The 20,669-nt window shown below is 34.3% G+C and overlaps 3 protein-coding genes across 3 annotated transcripts; all 3 read right to left on the bottom strand.

The window, feature by feature from the left end:
* Positions 1 to 440: 440 nt before the first annotated feature.
* LOC132178981 (leucine-rich repeat protein 1-like) lies at positions 441 to 1,904 on the bottom strand. The gene is made up of 7 exons (XM_059591580.2): positions 1,832 to 1,904; positions 1,548 to 1,680; positions 1,379 to 1,450; positions 1,139 to 1,282; positions 961 to 1,041; positions 699 to 751; positions 441 to 553 (listed from the first exon to the last, which is right to left on the bottom strand). The coding sequence occupies exons 1-7, from the start codon at positions 1,902 to 1,904 to the stop codon at positions 537 to 539; spliced, it is 573 nt and encodes a 190-aa protein (XP_059447563.2). The 3' UTR covers positions 441 to 536.
* Positions 1,905 to 10,153: 8,249 nt separating this feature from the next.
* Positions 10,154 to 11,784, bottom strand: LOC132178982 (leucine-rich repeat protein 1-like). Its single transcript, XM_059591581.2, has 7 exons — positions 11,712 to 11,784; positions 11,413 to 11,545; positions 11,256 to 11,327; positions 11,024 to 11,167; positions 10,841 to 10,921; positions 10,603 to 10,655; positions 10,154 to 10,158 (listed from the first exon to the last, which is right to left on the bottom strand). The coding sequence occupies exons 1-7, from the start codon at positions 11,782 to 11,784 to the stop codon at positions 10,154 to 10,156; spliced, it is 561 nt and encodes a 186-aa protein (XP_059447564.2).
* A 4,282-nt stretch (positions 11,785 to 16,066) lies between these two features.
* On the bottom strand, positions 16,067 to 19,541 carry LOC132178979 (zinc finger protein CONSTANS-LIKE 15-like). The gene is made up of 4 exons (XM_059591579.2): positions 18,567 to 19,541; positions 17,937 to 18,137; positions 16,383 to 16,612; positions 16,067 to 16,294 (listed from the first exon to the last, which is right to left on the bottom strand). The coding sequence occupies exons 1-4, from the start codon at positions 19,425 to 19,427 to the stop codon at positions 16,192 to 16,194; spliced, it is 1,395 nt and encodes a 464-aa protein (XP_059447562.2). The 5' UTR covers positions 19,428 to 19,541; the 3' UTR covers positions 16,067 to 16,191.
* Positions 19,542 to 20,669: the final 1,128 nt, after the last annotated feature.

The raw sequence follows: 20,669 nt of genomic DNA, 5'->3' as shown, positions 1-20,669 counted from the left end.
AGGAGTCCAAATTGATTGCAATTGAAAGTTCATGAGATTAAATTGAGAAATTTTGAAGTTTTGGGGAAGTTTATTAAATCAGATAGAAATTCAGAGATCTTCAATAAAGTTACCTTTTTTTTTTTTTTTTGGTAAGTTGGTGTTTTGTGTTTTAACAATCATAGCATGTTTTGCTATGTTGTGGCCTGTTAAGTATGAATAAGGTTTTTCAAAGCTGTAACCAACATCCGATCCATAAGTTTTGGGCTTAGCCTGATTTGCCTCCATAAAAAGTTACTAGAAAAGGTTAGTCCATGCCAATTATATGAATTTCTAAAACTAAAAGGAAATTAGGGGGAGGAAATGTATTTTGGTAGGAAAAAAAATCCATATATATATATATAGATATCATAGCCATATAAGAGCTACAAACCAGTACGTAGAGAGGTTTATTTATAGGCACCAACAATGGGCTTCAACAATTACAAATTTATTTCAACAATTACAAATTTTTTCCAAAGCTGTATGGTAGCTTGCAGGTGTTACGTTGGCCATGGTCATTTACTTCCGAGCTCTTGGAAAAAGAAAAAGAAAAAGAATAAGCTGGAGATTAGTAAATTAGCCATTAAAAAAAATAAAAAAAAAATGAGTTGGAGCATGTTGTCAAACGTGGGAATATCTGTACAAATAGCTAATGCATGGCAAAGTAGTATGTTTACCTGCTGTGTTTGTGTGGTGGACACTCCCTACTAGCTGATTGTCTGATACATTACTGATAAATAATAGTATGACACTTGCAATTAGAAAAATATGAAGAATGATATATGGTAAATAATTGATAAAAATCTTCATCTAATAATTTATCCAAAAAAATAAAAAAATAAAAATCTAAATTGTAAATTCTTTTTAGAAACTAAAAATAAATAAAAATGATATTAAACACAATATGGCTTGAACTCAAAAGAGAATGAGTAAACTCACTAAACAGTCAAACTCCCTGATTTAACAAGTTGAAGGACCTCTGCTGGTACTGCGCCAGTAAGCTTGTTACTGTTCAATCTCCTGCAGACAATACATACAAAATCACCCTTGAAGACTAAATAAATTCCTCATAATTTCTTTCATCAAACTTGAAAGAAAATTGGAGAGATATACTCACAAAAACTTTAAGGAAACCAAGCTTCCAAGAGATGGTGGGATGGTCCCAGAAAGTTGATTCTGGTACAGGTCCAAGCTAATCAGGGTCGTTATTTTACCAATTTCCGTTGGTATGACTCCAGTTAGGCTATTTCCATATACCTCCCTGCCAGAAAATTAAATTACCACGATTAATATATATATATATATTGATATTTTCCCTTTTCTGAGAGAAAGATTTCCCAGAAAACTATGATCTTACAAATATTGAAGATTAGACAAGTCTCCAAGCTGAGGGACAAGAGTTCCCGAAAGTCCAATATGGCCGAGGTCCCTACAATTCATGAAATCTAGTTAATTCTTGATGAAGAAGAAGAAGAAGATGAAAAGGTGGTGTAGAGAAGAAGAAGAAGAAGAAGAAGAATGCTTACACCCTTGTGACGTGATCATTAAGGTCGCAAGTAATATGATACCAGGTGCATGGATTCACCAAAGTTGAATCCCAGCTCTGAAGGACATTGCTAGGGTCTACCAAGTTGGTTTTCCAGGCAAAAAGTGCATCCCCTGTTTTAGCAAAACAAAATTAACTCAGGTTGAGAGACATGGTTTTCCCATTTGCCAGAGCTGTCTTTTGTTTTCTGTTATCAAGTCAAAACACATTTTCATACAAAAATTAAAATACACATTAACAAACGTATGAACTCAATTTCCAAACCTTCAATGTTGCAATCTACCGATGCAATAGCAACAGCAAATACAAGAGAAACTAGTGAAATTGGGGAAACCATCGTGGACGAGTTAAGAATCCTTAGCAATTATATCTAAATAATCTCGATCAGTAGCTCTTCTATAAATACTACCTTAACGTATATAATTTGGCAATGTGGATACTATAAAAACACATAACTAAATATAAAGTGAAATAACTATAATAAGATATGAAAGATAGAAAAGAGAGAGAGACAAAGATTAAGGTGCTTCTGCTAATCATCTACATCCACACGTTAAAGCCATTATAAGCTACATCGTTCCGTGATTATTGAATGTACACGACTCTATTTATAGAGCTTTATATGTGATTTGAAATATTTCAAATACAAACACATTTCTTAAATTAGGTTAAGAAATATCATTTAAATCCCTTAATTTAGAGAATACAAAATCAACATTTATCACAAAGGATTTATATCCTTAATAGATACGATGTATTCAAGTCAACTTGCCAATTTTTTTGCTTGCATTAAAAAGTCCATCCCCACCTCCGAATTCGGTCAAATAAAGCTCGAAAAAAATAAATATCATATCATGTGAAATTTACATTTTGACTTGTCTTTGGTTTGAAAATAGAGGTTCTTAAGAGATAGCTAAATCGGCTAGGAATCACGCCTCATAAAGTGAAGGTCACTAGTTCGAATCTCTTCTCCCCCTCTTGTGTGTACATGTAAAAAATAATAATAATAATAATAATAAATAAAAGAGGATAAAAGAGCTTTCTTTGGACTCACATCTCCCCTCTCCCTCTTGTGTATACATGTAAAAAATTAATAATAATAATAATAATAAATAAAAGAGGAAGAAAGAACTTTCTTTGGACTCACATCTTTTTTATGATTTCTGAGGGAGACCCATTCTAGTTCCAACCGTACGTATATCCATATTGCAGAACCCATCATCATTTGATCTACTTATGCCAATTGATCATTAAACGAAAATTCTTTTAAACTTTTTAAATACCGTTCACTTCTCGATCGCTAAATACTGTTCTAACACTAGTTACGTACCTGAACAAATTTTCAAATATGCAACTTTTTAGAGCAAACTACAAAACTCTTCTCAAAACCAATACATTTCTTAAAAAAAATATAAAAACAATCATTTTTTTTTTCTTATTAAAAAAAAACGTAACCACTGTTGTGTGGTTGGCCCATCAATGGCCACACAATTTTGGCTTTAAGGATTAACAAAGCATGTGAGTTTTATATGCATTCTTTAAAAATGCATGCATGTAAAGACTAATATCAATTTAATAGACTAAATTCACATTTTTCTCATTGAAAGAAAACTTCATCCTTGAAAGCAGTCTCATATTGTGGTTCGCATGTATTTAGCTATACTACATAACCTTAAAAAATGTTTACAGAATGTGCCAAATAAAAAAAAAAAGATTTGTCTCGTTCATTTGGAGGATCAGATCAAAACAGCAAGCATGCATATATCTTGTAGTCTGTATGACAAAATCTAAGTTGTTTAATGCCTCTAAACCACCATACTAGGACAATGAAACCTAAGCATGCCATATTCCGCAGCCTTTTTAGACCTTATGCAATAATTTAAGAGAACCACATCATCACCCAGAACTCTTGTCGGTGATGTTGGTGTTGGTTTTGTGCTCATCCATTCTATGCCAATAATCCAAGGCTGCCGCCTATCACCCATATCCGAAACAAACGATGATTGTCCCACGTTTTAGTCCCAAGTTGCAGAAGCACGTGCATGTGTGTGTGAGAGAGAGAGAGCAGATAACTAATAATCATTAATTAAAAACAAAAAAAGACAGCAAAATTATACATTTACTGTGGGAAGAATATGAAATATATTTACACAGTGAGCGAAGGAGAAGATCATCTCAGCAGAGGCAATTAACCATCAGGAGCTTCGCTAGCTTTCACAAACCGACCCTTGACTCGCTTCCTAGTATCAGCTCTTGCTTTCCTTGACTAGTACCGTATGTGCTTCTCATATCCATCAATGATATAGCTCAAATTAGAAAAATGGTTAGAAAATGGAAGTCAAAGATTGGAAAGAAAATAATACCCAGTCGAAAATGTACCTTCGGGTTTTCTTTTTCTCCTTATATCGTTGCATCGCATTGCCTCTGTTCTGTGCCCGCAGCTCCATCTCTGCCTTGGTAGGTGCTGCTGTTCCCACACAGTCACCTCCAATAAGGAAAGATTGTTCCACCAGCTGGAAATCTTTAGACCCACTGGAACCTCTTTCTTTACCAAATGCTGAACCTCTTGGTTGGTTGTTGCTCTCAGAAAGAAAGCCTCTCCCACAGCCATGGTTATCTAACCTGAAATCAAGAAGGAGAACAAAGAGAGACAACTCTGCTTTTGTCCAATGCAAACTGCAGTAGTAACGTAAACTAGTAAGGTTGACAATGCTTTGAAAGACTCATACCATCAGGAAGTTACCTAGCACTAGCAGGTCCATCATTGAAAACATCATGGCCAAGTCAAAGTCATACTATTAGAAAGTTAACTAGCACTAGAAGGTCCATCATTGACTATTTATCCCTATATTCAAAAGTAATGAGAGTTTTTTTTTTTTTTCTAATTCAAAAGTAATGAGAGTTAAATGTACTAAATTAATTAAAAAAAAAAAAAACTATGACACGCGTGCAACAAAGAAAATATGACATACCATGAAAGATGGCTCTTCTCTGTTACTTGGCCACCTAAACGATGCCGTGGTGTTTGGAGGAATGAGTGAAAACGAAGAAAAACTAAAACAGAGAGAGAGAGCTTCTACGTACGGAACCGAAGAGGAAGTGAGAAAAATGTTAAAGAATCAGAGAGGGAGAGAGAGAGAAACACATAAAGATGCAAATGCATTTGATGGAACCCAGGGAAAAAGATAGAAACAAGTGAATAAAGACGCAAATATCATTACCCACTTAAACTATTTGATGCGGATATAGTTTAGAACGGCTTATCTTATATTATCCTATTTTACATTTCAGTCTTTTGTTTAAACTAGGTTTCTTCGTTAGTTTGTTATTCTATCTTATCTTTCAGTCTTTCATTTTGAATTAGATTATTTGTTAGTCTTCTATTTGGTTTAGTCTTTTTTCATAGACTTCTAAACCAACTTTATTTCATTGTTATTTTATGGTTAAGGGTCTTGGACTATAAATATATGTTTATAGCCTTTAATAATTCAGTTTATGATTATTATTGAGTTTGTTTAATAAGAATTACTCAGAGTTGAGTTTCTTTGTATTTTTCCTTAAACCATATATAGAATCTATAGTTTTTAATAAGATTTTTTTGATTCTTGTGATAGTCTCACAATCTTAGAAATATTTATCCCTTCTACTTGCTGTTTTTCTTGTTCACCACAATCCTACGTTGCATTAGTTGGTATCAGAGCTCCAGTTTTCTTTCCATGGCACCGCCAAACACAAGAAGAAGGGGCAACCGCTTTGCAAATCAGGAGGACGTGTATGAACATGAGGAAGCAGTCGGTGAAACACGCACGGAGGAGCAGTGGCAACGCCTGGTGGATGAGGTAGAGATGCTGCGGAAAAAATTAAAGACGAATCAAGCAGCGATTCGTTGGAAACGCCTGATGGAGGAGGTGGAAATACTACGAAAAGAGATAAAGATCTTCACAACCCAAATTGACAACCGGGGAAGCCCTAAAGTTCGTCACCATCGAACGAATCCACGCTTTGTGGATGAGGATAATGTGGTTGTCGGTCATAGGGCACATTCTGAAAAATGGAGAGCACGAATTAAGATGGAGATGCCGCGACAAGCCAACTTGACCATTATTCCCGAGCCTCAAATCCATCAACCAAATCCATATTCTGTGGAGGAGGAAAAGTAATATGTGGATGAAGAGTTTCAGGAATCTGAGTTCATTGATGAATTCAGACATGAAGATGTTGAAGATCTTTCGCAAGGGTTTGAGGATTGGGATTCACCACCAACCTATGATGAGGAGCCCGAAGAAGATGACTCATGGGAAGAGGAAAGGCCCACGTAGGAGCACGAAAAAGATGGGTTTTTTCCCATGTTTGACGGGCTCTATCCAGAAGAAGATGGCCAATTGGAAGAGGAAAGGCCCACGGATGTCATTGCTGATTATGAAGAAGTTGAAGAAGACCTTCCAGGTGCATTACCTAATTTTAGTGATGAAGAATTAGGTTATGCTGATTTCCTTGGTATTGAAGATATTTTAAATTCTCCTAACGAAGATTATAGTGAGTTTTATACGGATGAGAAAAATTATATGTTCACAAGGGAAACAATGGTTGACCAATTGTTAAGTATCTTCAAGGCACATGGAAGGGAGAAGGAACGAACGAAGAGCAAACCTGCAGTATTACCAAATGATGTATGGGGTTTTCATGACAACCATCAAAGTATTTCGATGATGAGAAGCGTCACATTTATTTTGGGGTGTTGCCTTGTTGTGATCTTGAGGAACGGAGAATGGAACGAGTTAACAGTACATCCGAAGGACCGTGGAAAGAACCGGCCGAATTCGAGGACGAATTCTCTCCAACATGGGGAGAATGATGCAGATATAGTTTAGAACGGCTTATCTTATCTTATCCTATTTTACATTTCAGTCTTTTGTTTAAACTAGGTTTATTCGTTAGTTTGTTATTCTATCTTATCTTTCAGTCTTTCATTTTGAATTAAGTTCTTTGTTAGTCTTCTATTTGGTTTAGTCTTCTTTCATAGACTTCTAAACTAACTTTATTTTATTGTTATTTTAGGGTTAGGAGTCTTGGGTTATAAATATATGCTTATAGCCTTTAATAATTCAGTTTATGATTATTATTGAGTTTGTTTAATAAAAATTACTCAGAGTTGGGTTTCTTTGTGTTTTTACTTAAACCATAGATAGAATTTATAGTTTTTAAGAAGATTTCTTTGATTTTTGTGATAGTATCACAATCTTAAAAATATTTATCCTTTCTACTTGCTGTTTTTCTTATTCACCACAATCCTACGCTGCATCACTATTGATAAAGATTACATATAACAACATGATTTAAACATCTGCTACCAAAACAAATATGATTTGAGTTACCCGATGAGTATAATTTTATTTTAACTCCAGTTCTTCAATATTACATGAGAGTTTCATTTCTTATTTCCTTACTATATATTGGCACAAAAGCCATCATATTCCTCATTATTGGAGTATAAAATTCAAGAAAAAGAAATGTATGAATGTATATTTACATGAAATGTATATTCCTCATTATGAAATTCAAGATAAAGACCCGAAGAGTAATTTATTTAGTTTTTTTTTTTTGGATCTCACAGTATGTGTGATTTAAAAGGATGACTTTACTTATGAAAACAAATTTAGCAATATAAGAAAAAATGACTACAAATATCTGAATTACATATGCTTTCTTCCCCTTGCGTTTCTAAGCAGCCAAACAGAGTATAAAATATTATAAATTAAATTTTGTTCATGTATTTTTCTTTGCTATTTTTTTTTTAATCTTTTTTCAATTCTAGGAATATATTATGTATATATATATATAGATGTCCTGATATGTAATTTGCCTTCTTTTTCTACATGAGTTTGACTTTTCCCTATAATTCCTGGTCTGAAGCAAATATGCCACAGAGATTTGAAGCTGGAGAATACCTTGCTGGATGGGAAGCCCTGCTCCACATCTCAAAATTTGTGATTTTGGTTTTTCAAAGCTTTAATGACAGATTAAGCTTAGTGTGGGAAAATTTTCTCGAATGTATATCTGAATTTTTATCCTTTGATTAGCTTTATTTGTTTAGCTTTATTTGTGTAGTCCTCTCTGTTGCATTCAAGACCCAAATCAACTGTTGGAACTCCAGCACGAGGTTCTTTCTCGAAGAGAGTATGATGGGAAGGTTGTTGAATAATAAACTTAATTTTAATATTTAGTTGAGTCTTTTCATTTCATATTTTCATATGTTACTAAGTGAGTTGAAGATGTTGTGTCTTTTAGTTTTTCAAGAGTTATTTTACATAGGAGTTGTATGAGAGTTATATGAAATGTAAATAAATAAAGTTATTGTGAAGAAGTTAGAAGGGTCATTTGTATCTTATAAATATCCATGTAAGCAAGTTATTTTATCAAATTAAAAATATTCCTCTTTTTATTTTGTGTCCGCTCTTTGTGAATGTTATTTCTAATTTTCAACCATGATAATTTAGATTAGTTATGTTGTTAAACCTTTGCACGGTGACATGTGAGAGACTCGCCTTTTAATGTACATTAATGGGTGTAATTGTTGAGCGGCGGGGGGCCCATGCATGTCTCAATATTGACTTAATGGGTTGATGGCATTGGCCTCCCTTTTAGTTGATGTGCATGTGCATGTTTGGTTTTTGTAATGGAAGTGGGACATGGAGAGCACCTTTGTAATCTTAAAGACATTCTACTATACTATTATCATCACCATTCCTCTCCTTAAAAGAAGTGACTTGACTAAGCCAAAACCCACTAACAGTACTCGCTACTACTGCTTCTCATTTCCTTTCAATTCATAATCATATATTTTGCACAAAAAGGTGGAAGAAACACCAAAAGTGCCTTCTTCTACTGCTTGTTCAAAGAGCAAAAAGCTTTCTATACGGACCATCGAGTGTATAATCACTGCCTCACGAATTTCTCCAAACCATTAAAACATAAAGGCATTGGATGGTTGACCATTGACCTAATTAATTTCATGTTCAAAAACATGTATGTTCTTCGACACCTCTAAACTTCTTTTGCCATCCACTTCACCTAGCTACATTCATATATGCTTTGATATATTCTTACTGATCACACATCCTTGTCCACCCAAAGAAATAAATAGAAAAAGAGAGAAAATTCCTGAAGAATTGAAGAGAGAGGCTGAGAAAAGGCCTAAGATCCCTCATGATCATATTGTAAAAAGGAAGAACAAGGGTCAAAAGGATCTTTTGGTTTCAATAATCAAACCGGACAATATGTTAACAATAAAGGCAAGCAACTTCCCGGCCACGATCCTTTTCCCTCCTCCACAGTCAAATTCAATTTATTTTTAAAGCTTCAACCAAAGTTACTTTGCCTGGTTTGCTAGTTGTCTGGGGCCCTCCTACTGAATTTTAAAAGATCCATAAGCACGGGAACCACCATCATGGGAATCGGATAAGGAAACGGGAATGTTCGTCAATTTGTTTGATTTCTTCTTCTTTTCTTTTCTTTTTTTTTTTTTTTTAAAAAAAAAGAAAGTATTTTGATATAATGACACAAGTTTTGTTTAAAATTCACCATTAAAAATCAGCTTGTAAGATAAAAGTGTCCAAAGCTTATATACAAATGGTTAAGATTGTACTTAATTAAGCCATGCATGTGCAACACTTAAAATCCTAACATAGATATCACGACACTCCGCAACCAACGTCAACAACTACGGCGGACCATTCTTTTAACATTGACCGGATGACAATCTTTGCTCTTTTATAGACTTCACTCATATATCAGTATTCAATGACTTAATACTATGTCTATACACAGTACCAAGACATTTTAATCGACCCAATAGGTCGCCCCCTCTATGATTTATTACTCGACGTAGTAGTTGTTTCTGATACCGGCCAAATGATACAAACATTAGGTATAACTCATCATGAAAAATCAGTTTGTAATGGGAGAGTGCTCAAAAACTTATATACAGATAGTTAAGATTGTACTTAAGCCATGTTAGACATTTGAGATCATAACATGTAACATATAAGTTACATGTTTTTTTTTTTGGTAACTTAACTAAAGACTCCTGAACTTTCACCCGATTTGACAAACCTCTCAAAACTTTAAAATCTATCAATTTGGTCCCTTAAACTTTTAATTGCTCTCAATGTGGACCCCTCAATCAAATTTTAAATATTACATGACGTTTATACATTCCAACTTTAGCCTTAATTCCAAATCGGTTTTTTAAAATTAAAAAAAAAAAAAAAAAAAAAAAAAAAAAAAAAATCGAAAATCAGGGATATTTTGGTCTTTTTGGTATTTCTAACGGCTAAAATTGTTGAAGGAGTCCAAATTAATTGCAATTGAAAGTTCAGGAGACTAAATTGAGAGATTTTGAAGTTTAGGGGGGTGTCAAATTGAATGAAAGTTCAGGGGTCTTCAGTGAAGTTACTTTTTTTTTTTGTAAGTTGGTGTTTTGTGTTTTAACAATCATAGCACGTTTTGCTATGTTGTGGCCTGTTAAGTATGAATAAGGCTTTTCAGAGTTGTACGTAACCAACATTCGATCCATAAGTTTTGGGCTTAGCCTGATTTACCCCCATAAAAAGTTACTAGAAAAGGTCAATCCATGCCAATTATATGAATTTCTAAAACTAAAAGGAAATTAGGGGGAGGAAATGTATTTTGGTAGGAAAAAAACCCATATATATCATAGCCATATAAGAGCTACAAACCAGTATGTAGACTGTAGAGAGGTTTATTTATAGGCACCAACAATGGGCTTCAACAATTACAAATTTTTTCCAAAGCTGTATGGTAACAATTACAAATTTTTTCCAAAGCTGTATGGTAGCTTGCAGGTGTTATGTTGGCCATGGTCATTTACTTCCGAGCTCTTGGAAAAAGAAAAAGAAAAAGTATAAGCTGGAGATTAGTAAATTAGCAATTAAAAAAAAAAAAAAAGTGTTGGAGCATGTTGTCATAGGTGGGAATATCTGTAGAAATCGCTAATGGCAAAGTAGTATGTTTACCTGCTGTGTTTGTGCGGTGGACACTCCCTACCAACTGGTTGTCTGATACATTACTGACAAATAATTGCAATTAGAAAAATATGAAGGATGAATGGTAATTGATAAAAATCTTCATCTAATAATTTATCCAAAAAAAACAAAAAATCTAAATTGCAAATTCTTTCTAGAAACTAAAAATAAATAAAAATTATATTAGACACAATATGGCTTGAACTCAAAAGAGAATAAGTAAACTCACTAAACAAGCAAATTCCCCGATTTAACAAGTTGAAGGACCTCTGCTGGTACTGCGCCACTAAGCTTGTTACTGTTTAATCTCCTACAGACAATACATACAAAATCACCCTTGAAGACTAAATAAATTCTCTCATAATTTCTTTCATCAAACTTGAAAGAAAATTGGAGAGAGATAGATACTTACAAATAGTTTAAGGAAACCAAGTTTCCAAGAGATGATGGGATGGTCCCAGAAAGTTGATTCTCGTACAGGTCCAAGGCAATCAGGGTCGTTAGTTTACCAATTTCCGTTGGTATGTCTCCACTTATGTTATTTCCATATACCTCCCTGCCAGCAATTAAATTACCACGATTAATATATATTTTGATATTTCCCTTTTCTGAGAGAAAGATTTCCCAGAAAACTATGATCTTACAAATATTGAAGATTAGACAAGTCTCCAAGCTGAGGGACAAGAATTCCCGAAAGTTCATCTTTGCCGAGGTCCCTACAATTCATGAAATCTAGTTAATTCTTGATGAAGAAGAAGAAGAAGATGACAAGGTGGTGTAGAGAAGAAGAAGAATGCTTACACCCTTGTGACGCGATCATCATCGTTGCAAGTAATGTGAAACCAGGTGCATGGATTTACCAAAGTTGGATCCCAGTTCTTAAGGTAACCGTTAGGGTCTACCAAGTTGGTTTTCCAGGCAGAAAGAGCATCCACTGTTTTAACAAAACAAAATCAACTCAGGTTGAGAGACATTATTAAACAACATTATGGTTTTCCCATTTGCCACATGCAACTGTCTTTTTGTTTTCTGTTATAAAGTCAAAACAAATTTTCAAACAAAAAAAAAAATTATCAAACGTATGAAATCAATTTCCAAACCTTCAATGTTGCAATCTACCGATGCAATAGCAACAGCAAATACAAGAGAAACTAGTGAAATTGGGGAAACCATTGTGGACGAGTTAAGAATCCTTGGCAATTATATATATCTAAATAATCTCGATCAGTAGCTTTTCTATAAATACTGCCTTAACGTATGTAATTTGGTAATGTGGATACTACGAAAACACACAATATACTAAATATAAACAGGTATGAAATTAGATGGAAACAGAGATTAATTAAGATGGTTCTATTAATGGCCTACATCTATAAGTTAAAGCTATTATAGTCTACATCTTTCCTACGACTTTATTTATAGAGCTTTATGTACATATGATTTGAAATATTTCAAGTATAAACATATTCCTTAAATTGGGTTAACAAATATCATCTAAATCCCTTAATTTAGGGAATACAAAATCAACATTTATCACAAAGGATTTATATCCTTAACAAATACGATAGAGTCAAGACAAACATGCCAATTTTCTTGCCTGCATTAAAAAGCCCATTCCCTACTCCGAATTCCGTCAAATAAAGCTCGAAAAAATGAATATCATATTATGTGAAATTTACATTTTGACTTATTTTTTATTTAAAAACAGAGGATGAAAGAGCTTTCTTTGGACTCGCATTTTCTTTATGATTTCTAAGGGAGACCCATTCTAGTTCCAACCGTATATCCATATCGTAGGACCCATTCATCATTTGATCTACTTAGTTATTGCAAATTCTTTTAATCTATTCTATTAAATTAATGTTTGTCCTTAAACTATATAAGGCTAGTTTGGTAAACTTTTTAAATATCGTTCACTTCTCGATCGCTAAACACTGTTCTAAAACTCGTTAACCAAACAAATTTTCAAATATGCAACTTTTTAGAGCAAGCTACAAAACTCTTCTGAAAACCAATACATTTCTTAAAAAAAATATATAAAAACAAACATTTTTTTATTCTTATTAAAAAAACGTAACCACGCCACACAATTTAAGCTTTAAGGATTAACAAAGCATGTGAGTTTTATATGCATTCTTTAAAAATGCATGCATATATAACAAAAAAAAAAAAAAAAAAACTTTAAAGACTAATATCAATTTAATAGACTAAATTCACATTTTTCTCATTGAAAGAAAACTTCATCCTTGAAAGCAGTCTCATATTGTGGTTCGCATGTATATAATTATACTACATAACCTTAAAAAATGTTTACAAAATGTGCCAAATAAACAAAAGATTTGTCTCGTTCATTTGGAGGATTAGATCAAAACAGCAAGCAAGCATATACACTACAAAAAATATGGTGTTTTTTGACGTGTCAAATAGTAACACACTTTTTGTCACATCAATAATTATTGACGTGACTACAGTGATACATCAATAAAAACTTTATTGACGTGGTGCATTTCCGCATGTCAATAATTATTGACGTGCCATTTTGACACGTCAATAATTATTGACATATCATTATTTCACACGTCAAAAATTAATTAATTAATAATATTAATTATTTGTACCTATATTAAGTAACAAAATTTAATTAATTGGTTAACAAAATTAGATAAAAAAATTAATTGGTACCTATATTAAGTAACAAAATTTACTTGGTATATGTATAATTGGTATATGTCAGTCATATTTTAAGAGATATATTCAAACCCATTAAAATTTTATAAAACTAGTTAATGCTCTTGTCTCTTATATGCAATGCTTTCACTATATATGGTTATTAATTAATATTAGGTAACAAAATATATATGGCTATTAATTAATAATAAAAATTATGCAATGCTTTCACTATATATGGTTATTATATATATGTGCTTTATATTCTTTAATTTATGGCTATTAATTAATAGTAGGTAACAAAATATATATGGTTATTAATTAAAGTGATATAGTATTAATACATATCACGTTTTCAATATTGTAGGAATATTAATACATATATGTATTATCTTAGTTTTAAGTATATAGTATTTTTTTTAAAATAAGTGATCATATAATTTTTTTTTCTTATTATTTTTAATATATTTTCTTGACGTGTCACATTTTAACACGTCAATAATTATTGATGTAGCATTTTAACACGTCAATAATTAATTAATTAATAATATTAATTATTTGTTTTAAAAAAATATTAGATAGCAAAATTTAATTGGTATATGTATAACATATATATATGTACAATTGGTATATGGTTATTAATTAGTATTAGGTAACAAAATATATATAGCTATTAATTAATAATAAAAATTATGCCATGCTTTCACTATATATGGTTATTATATAGTGAAAGCATATTCACTGTATGGATATTCATACAGCCCTTCGTTGTCTCACCGATTGGAAAATAGAATATGTGAGTCGTATAACCAATGGGGCGGCACATAGGTTGGCTAAGGAAGCAACCAAAGATATCATAGATAAGAATTGGTTGTAGGAAATTCCCGATTGTATCTGTGATATAATTTTGATGGAGAATTCTTTTTCATTTGTTATTTGATTCTAAGGAATATAAAGATCTTTTCTTAAAAAAAAAAAAAAATGGTTATTATATATATGTGCTTTATATTCTTTAATTTATGGTTATTAATTAATAGTAGGTAACAAAATATATATAGTTATTAATTAATAATAAAAATTATGCACTGTTTATTATATATATGTGTGTGTGTGCGTGCGCGCTTAATTTGTATTCTTTAATTTATTTGGAAATAATTAATATTAGGTAACAAAATATATATGGTTATTAATTAATAATAAAAATTATGCAATGTTTTCATTATATGATGACTTTCTTGACTTCTTGACATGCCACATGTGACACGTCAATAATTTATTGATGTGGCAACTGTAGACACGTCAATAAACCTCATCGAGAATGCGTGAGCTCAACTGGACCACTTTATCTTTTTTCTTTTTTCCTTTTCCCTCCTCTTTTTCTTTCTCCTCCCGCATGCGCCCGCAACCTTCCTTTTCAAATAAGTTTGTTGGGGTTTGTTTTGTCTTTTTTCTTTTCTTTTCCTCTTCTATATGAGATCGCTTCCTTATTTTCTTCCCTTTCTCCTTCTCCTTTCAACTAATTTCTTCTCCCAAATTCCTTCTTTCTACTTGTCTTTCGGTTCTCACTTATATATATATATATATATATATATATTTTTTTTTTTTTTTTTTTTCTTCTTCTTCTCACGCCCACCTCCCTTGTTTGTAGCTTCAACAAAAGAAAAGAAAAGAAGAGAAAGAACATGCGAGAGAAGAGGAGAAAAGGTGAAGAAGAAAGAGAAATGGAGAGAAAAGGGAAGTGGTGTGAAGATTTGGGGATTTTAAGGTATAAATGCTTGAATTTTAGTTATTCTAAATCTTTTAGTCTCTTATATAGAAGTTTTTTTTTTTTTTTTTTTGGTTAAATTTGCTAACCCAATTTAAGATTTATTCTACAACATTATTTGGAGATTTGAAGTATTTTAGAAATTTTTTTAGAGAACGGAGTACTTGTGTAGTGAATTCATGATGAGATTTTGAGAATTTTCATTCAATAGTTAGATATATATGGGTGTTCAACATTTGTAGGGATTCATATGGATTTTAAGTTGCAACTGAATTTTTGATGATAAATTAAACATGAAGTAAATGTAATTGACAAAAAACTTCCTGAATTTTTTTATTTTTTATTTTAATTATGATTTTTTTTTAATTATTATTATTTTTTAAATTTTTTAAAAAAACTTTAGTGATCAAAAAAATTATTGACATGTCAATTTTTTTTTTTTAACGTACCACTTTTTGACACATCAATAAGTTATTGACGTGGTGAAACTATCACGTCAAAAAAAAAAAAAAAATTCACATGCCAATTTATGACAAGTCAATAATTTTTGACTTGTCAAAATTAGCACGTCAAAAAATTGAAATTTTTGACACCCACCTTATTAACCTTTGACACACATCAATATTGACACATCAAAAAATGTTTATGCTTGGCACTTCAAAAACTATTGGTCAACAAAAACCTGTTTTTTTTTTTGTAGTGATATCTTGTAGTCTGTATGACAAAATCTAAGTTGGTTAATGCCTCTAAACCACCATACTAACTACTAAGACAATGAAACCTACGCATGCCATATTCCGCAGCCTTTTTAGACCTTATGCAATAATTTATGAGAACCACAACATCACCCAGGACTCTTGTCTGTGATGTTGGTGTTGGTTTTGTGCTCATCCATTCTATGCCAATAATCCACGGCTACCGCCTATCACCCATACCGGAAACAAACGATGATTGTCCCACGTTTTAGGCCCAAGTTGCAGAAGCACATGTGTGTGAGAGAGAGAGAGAGAGAGAGAGAGAGAGAGCAGATAACTAATAATCGTTAATTAAAAACAAAAAAAGACTGCAAAATTATACATTTACTGTGGGAAGAATATGAAATATATGTACACAGTGAGCGAAGGAGAAGATCATCTCAGCAGAGGCAATTAACCATCAGGAGCTTCACTAGCTTTCACAAACCGACCCTTGACTCGCTTCCTAGTATCAGCTCTTGCTTTCCTTGACTCGTACCGTATGTGCTTCTCATATCTATCAATGATATAGCTCAAACGTTTAGAAAAATGGTTAGAAAATGGAAGTCAAAGATTGGAAAGAAAATACCCAGTCGAAAATGTACCTTCGGGTTTTCTTTTTCTCCTTATACCGTTGCATCGCATTGCCTCTGTTCTGTGCCAGCAGCTCCATCTCTGCCTTGGTGGGTGCTGCTGTTCCCACACAGTCACCTCCAATAAGAAAAGATTGTTCCACAAGCTTGAAATCTTTAGAACCTCTTGCTGAACCTCTTGGTAGGTTGTTGCTCTCAGATGTTGCTGGCCCCAGGCTGGTTGTTGGATTATTCGAGATATTCTGTGTATCCAAATCACATTCATCAATACTATTGAAGGGGCCCTTGTGTACCAGGATGGCGTGAAACATTGCACAAAGAAAGAAGTAAACGATGCTGTCTATATCAGCAGAGATAGTCCCAATTCGGTTTACTTAAGCCTTACCAAACAATCTACCAGGTCGTGTTCTTCTCAAAAACCTTCAGGTTTGCTAATTATCTGAACATGTCTGCAATAAACCATCTACATAGACTACCTAAAAGATACCCTTTTGTTTCCAATTACTCATTCTATTATAAACAATAGAGAGAAGATATAATGACCCCTATTTTAGTGTTTTTTAACATTTGAGACCTAGCTAAGTTTTCAATCTAATGAATTTTAGACCTGTGCTTTCAGCATTTGTACTTCGATTTCTCCGATAATGGTTTCCGCCAAATATATAACAGAGATTAAGTGAAAATATAAGTATACAACACCTCGGAATCAAAAAAACAAATAAATAAATAAATAAGGTGGCCATATGCTAGCTAGCCATCGCTTGGCTCATCCAAGCCACAACCGTGCATGGCTGGTTGATAGAACCCAACCATGGCACATGGTGACTGCAACTAGGCCAGCTCATGCCTGGGACGGACCCAACCATGGTTGGGTGTTATCACTGGCTGGGTGGGTGCTGTCGCCCACAGTGGATAGGTCGACCCCACCCATGACCGTATTTCGTGGCAGCTATTCCCGCCACTTTCTCTATTTTTTTTTTTTTAATTTGAGGGGCATAATTATATTAATAACTGCCAGCAGAATAAGAAAAGGACTCTCTTACAAATAGCCCATGCGCTTCTCTTAACCTAAAACTCTGAAGAGGAAGAACACAAAGGATGGGTGGATATCATTGCACATTTAAATTCTTAACAAAACTCTTCTGCAATCCAGATCTGGGTCTATCTAGACGTGACACAAATTGAAAGCCATCCACAAATTATAAGAAGCCCTCTATGTCATTAGGTTATAATTTACTATAACTCATGGTTTTCCTTATGAGACGAAAATTAAGTAACATTTAGAAGAAATTTCTGGAATGGGCAGCCATAAGCCCCCTTTTATTTTCATCCACATTACAAATCACAAGAAACCAGCATTTCCTAAGAATTTAGCATCTTCCAACCGCAGCTATTGAATGCTAAAAGGTTGTCAAGAAAGATTGAGCAAACAAGCACTTAAGAGACAAGAAAGATTTCATATATGGCCGGGGACAATATCGAGTTCCAGTCACAATGCAGTGTGCAGGAAAAGAGATCGATTAAAGAAAACACAATTAAAATATTAAAGAACTCAGATGTACTTACATTGAACGCCATATCATCATTTGCAATAGGGCAATTCATCTGGAACATATCTCCCAACATTTTTGTATTATTCAAAGTTGTTTCTTTCAAAAATTCACCAAAATTTTTTATCATAAATCCTGTATCATTTGCACCATAGGCAACTTCCAGTGTACCCGTTTCTTCATGACCCCTCGCCCGTCCAAGATTAAAATCCCATATCTACAAGGGAACCATCATCAAGTCAGTGTAATATATCTATATAGAGATTATAGAAATTTTCAGTAGAGGGGACGGCACCCTCCGACCGAGTGTTATCAACCTATAAAAGTTAACTAACAAGTAACTGAGAAGAAGCAAATAAAAAGTTCTACTAAGAATCTGAATACCCTGCCAAAGTATTTGAATTTAAAAAGTAACAAATTAATTAGCAATATTAATGTGAGAGACTAATTGGTTCGCAATGAAAGCCTCATAAACTTTAAAAGAAGAAATTTCCTTGATTTAAAAGAAGGAACTTTCTTACATATATAGTTAGCTGCCACACCATAGTGATGTTTGTGCCTAAAACTAGTATTTTCACAGGAGGAGGAGGAAGAGAAAGCAGTCAATTCAAACAAAATCAGCATCTAATACATATACATCTAATACCTGGGTGCTCTGACTACCAGGATTACTATCCCACAACGCATCCCTATCCACAATGCGATCGCTCTCCTTCAAATTCATCATAAGCAAAGCCGGGAGCGGCGCTTCTTGCTGTGGTGGTTGCTGCTGCTGCTGTTGTTGTTGTTGTTGTTGTTGCTGCTGAACAACGGCAGGGCTGGCACCCACAAACCCATCAATCCCACCATCACCATCACCATCACCATCACCGCCACTACTCCCCAAACCCAGGCCCTCCCACCCACCACCGTTCATCCTTAAAAGCTCCACCAGCTGCCTACACATCACCTGCCCCCTTTTCCCACCGCTCCGACCGCCCTGTCTCTTCGCCACCGTCTCGCTCGGCACAATCAGGTCCTGCAGACACACAACCCCCGCGCTCGGCTTATCGTACCCCCACGACGACGGGTCGTTCATCACACCCCCACCACTCGTCCAGCTCTGAATCAACGGCATAGATGGATTCGGATTAACTTTCTTGTCCTCGAGATCGACGCCCAAGAGGGAAGCGAGCTCGAGCACCGAGGGGCACCCAGAGAACCCTTCGATCGTGCTGCGATTGTGTGAGGCGGACACGGAGCAGCTGCCGTGGGCGTCCCAGTCGCACTCGTGGCACAGCACCAGGTTGTCCGTGGCGCACCGGACCGACACCGGCTCCGACCCGCAGTTGTCACAGATCTGCGAGCGCACGTGCTTCCTGGACAGAAGGTTTGCCGAGTGCACGTGCTGGTCGCAGAACAGGCACAGCTTCGCCGAGTCCGCCTTACAATACAGCACCGCACTCTGCTCACTACAGAAATCGCACGCCACCACGCCATCTCCGGTTCTCGATCCAGGACTCCCCATTTCGTAGACCAACAAAACCCTAATTTTGGAGACCCTTGAAGGTTGCTTCAAGCTAAGCTAAGCTACAAACAACAACTAAGCTAAGCTAAGCTAAGCTAAGCTAGAGGGACAATTTTCAGCTTTTGGGGGAATGATATATTGGGAAAGATGGAGCCCATTTCGGAAAATATCTTTTTGACCTTTTCGCTGACCTGGCATGATAGCTCAGCGCATCTTCGTCTATCTAGACACTGTACTGTAAAAAAAGCCATCATTTCGATGTATTTTATATTTAATCTAAATTCTCTTATCATTAAACCCGGTGAAATGTGAATGGTGACGGACTCGACGTGCATCAGCATGTTCTTTGCACTCCCCTCCTCTCTCTCTCTTTCATTTTTCTCATTTTAGCATTTTCTCACCATCATCATAATTCATTTCATTTCATATCCTTAAGGCAGGCTAAGTGATTTTTGGAGAAGACCCAAATCTGCCTGTGACGAAGTGTTTTCACATGGGCACCGGCCTACGGCCTGCGGGGGTAAACAATATACGGAAGGAAGCAATCAGTATCTATAAACTATACGGAAACAGAGCATGACAATTATTGGATGAAAGAAAAATGGGTGACAAAAGATACTTCAGCAGCGAAGAGATTTCAAAGATAGTGATTGTGATTATGATTTTGAGAGGAGGGTAATCATAAGAGGAGGGACCCATCAGAAAATGTAAATCACGTGGAGGGCATTGAGAGATGAGCTCGATCAACCTTTTTCGGTTATAATGAGAGGCCCGGAGATTTGCGGCTCTCTAGGTCTCTCGTCGTCATCCATGACGTCTTCTCCTCCCCTGTTTTTAGCTACCCAGCATCCTGCAATACATATTTAATCTTTGTGTGATAAGTGTTATAATTCATAATTAAATAATATAACTGAACTAGTATTTAAATATGTTCTCTTTGGGATTTAGGGGGGAAAAAGTGTTTACGTAAATCTTCTGAGTCATCGTAAATTTAACTTTAGGTTTAAAATTAGGTAAATGCTACTTCAATTTTATTCTCACTCTTTTATTATTTAAAGTAACAACGCAATGTCATAACAAAAAAAAAAAAAAAAAAAAAAAAACACAATGTCGTACACTCGGAGATAAATCAGGTTTATTGGTCCATTATTGTTTATAATTTTAAAAAAGTACAATTTTAAAATAACAATAGTAAAAATATGTAATCTAATTTTTAAAAATACAGTTGATAAAATCACAATT

Source organism: Corylus avellana, chromosome 4 (assembly GCF_965113065.1).
Source record: "Corylus avellana chromosome 4, dhCorAvel1.hap1.2, whole genome shotgun sequence".
NCBI lineage: Eukaryota > Viridiplantae > Streptophyta > Magnoliopsida > Fagales > Betulaceae > Corylus > Corylus avellana.
The sequence above is the reverse complement of the archived record's forward strand: the minus strand, read 5'-3'. Positions and strand labels throughout refer to the sequence as shown.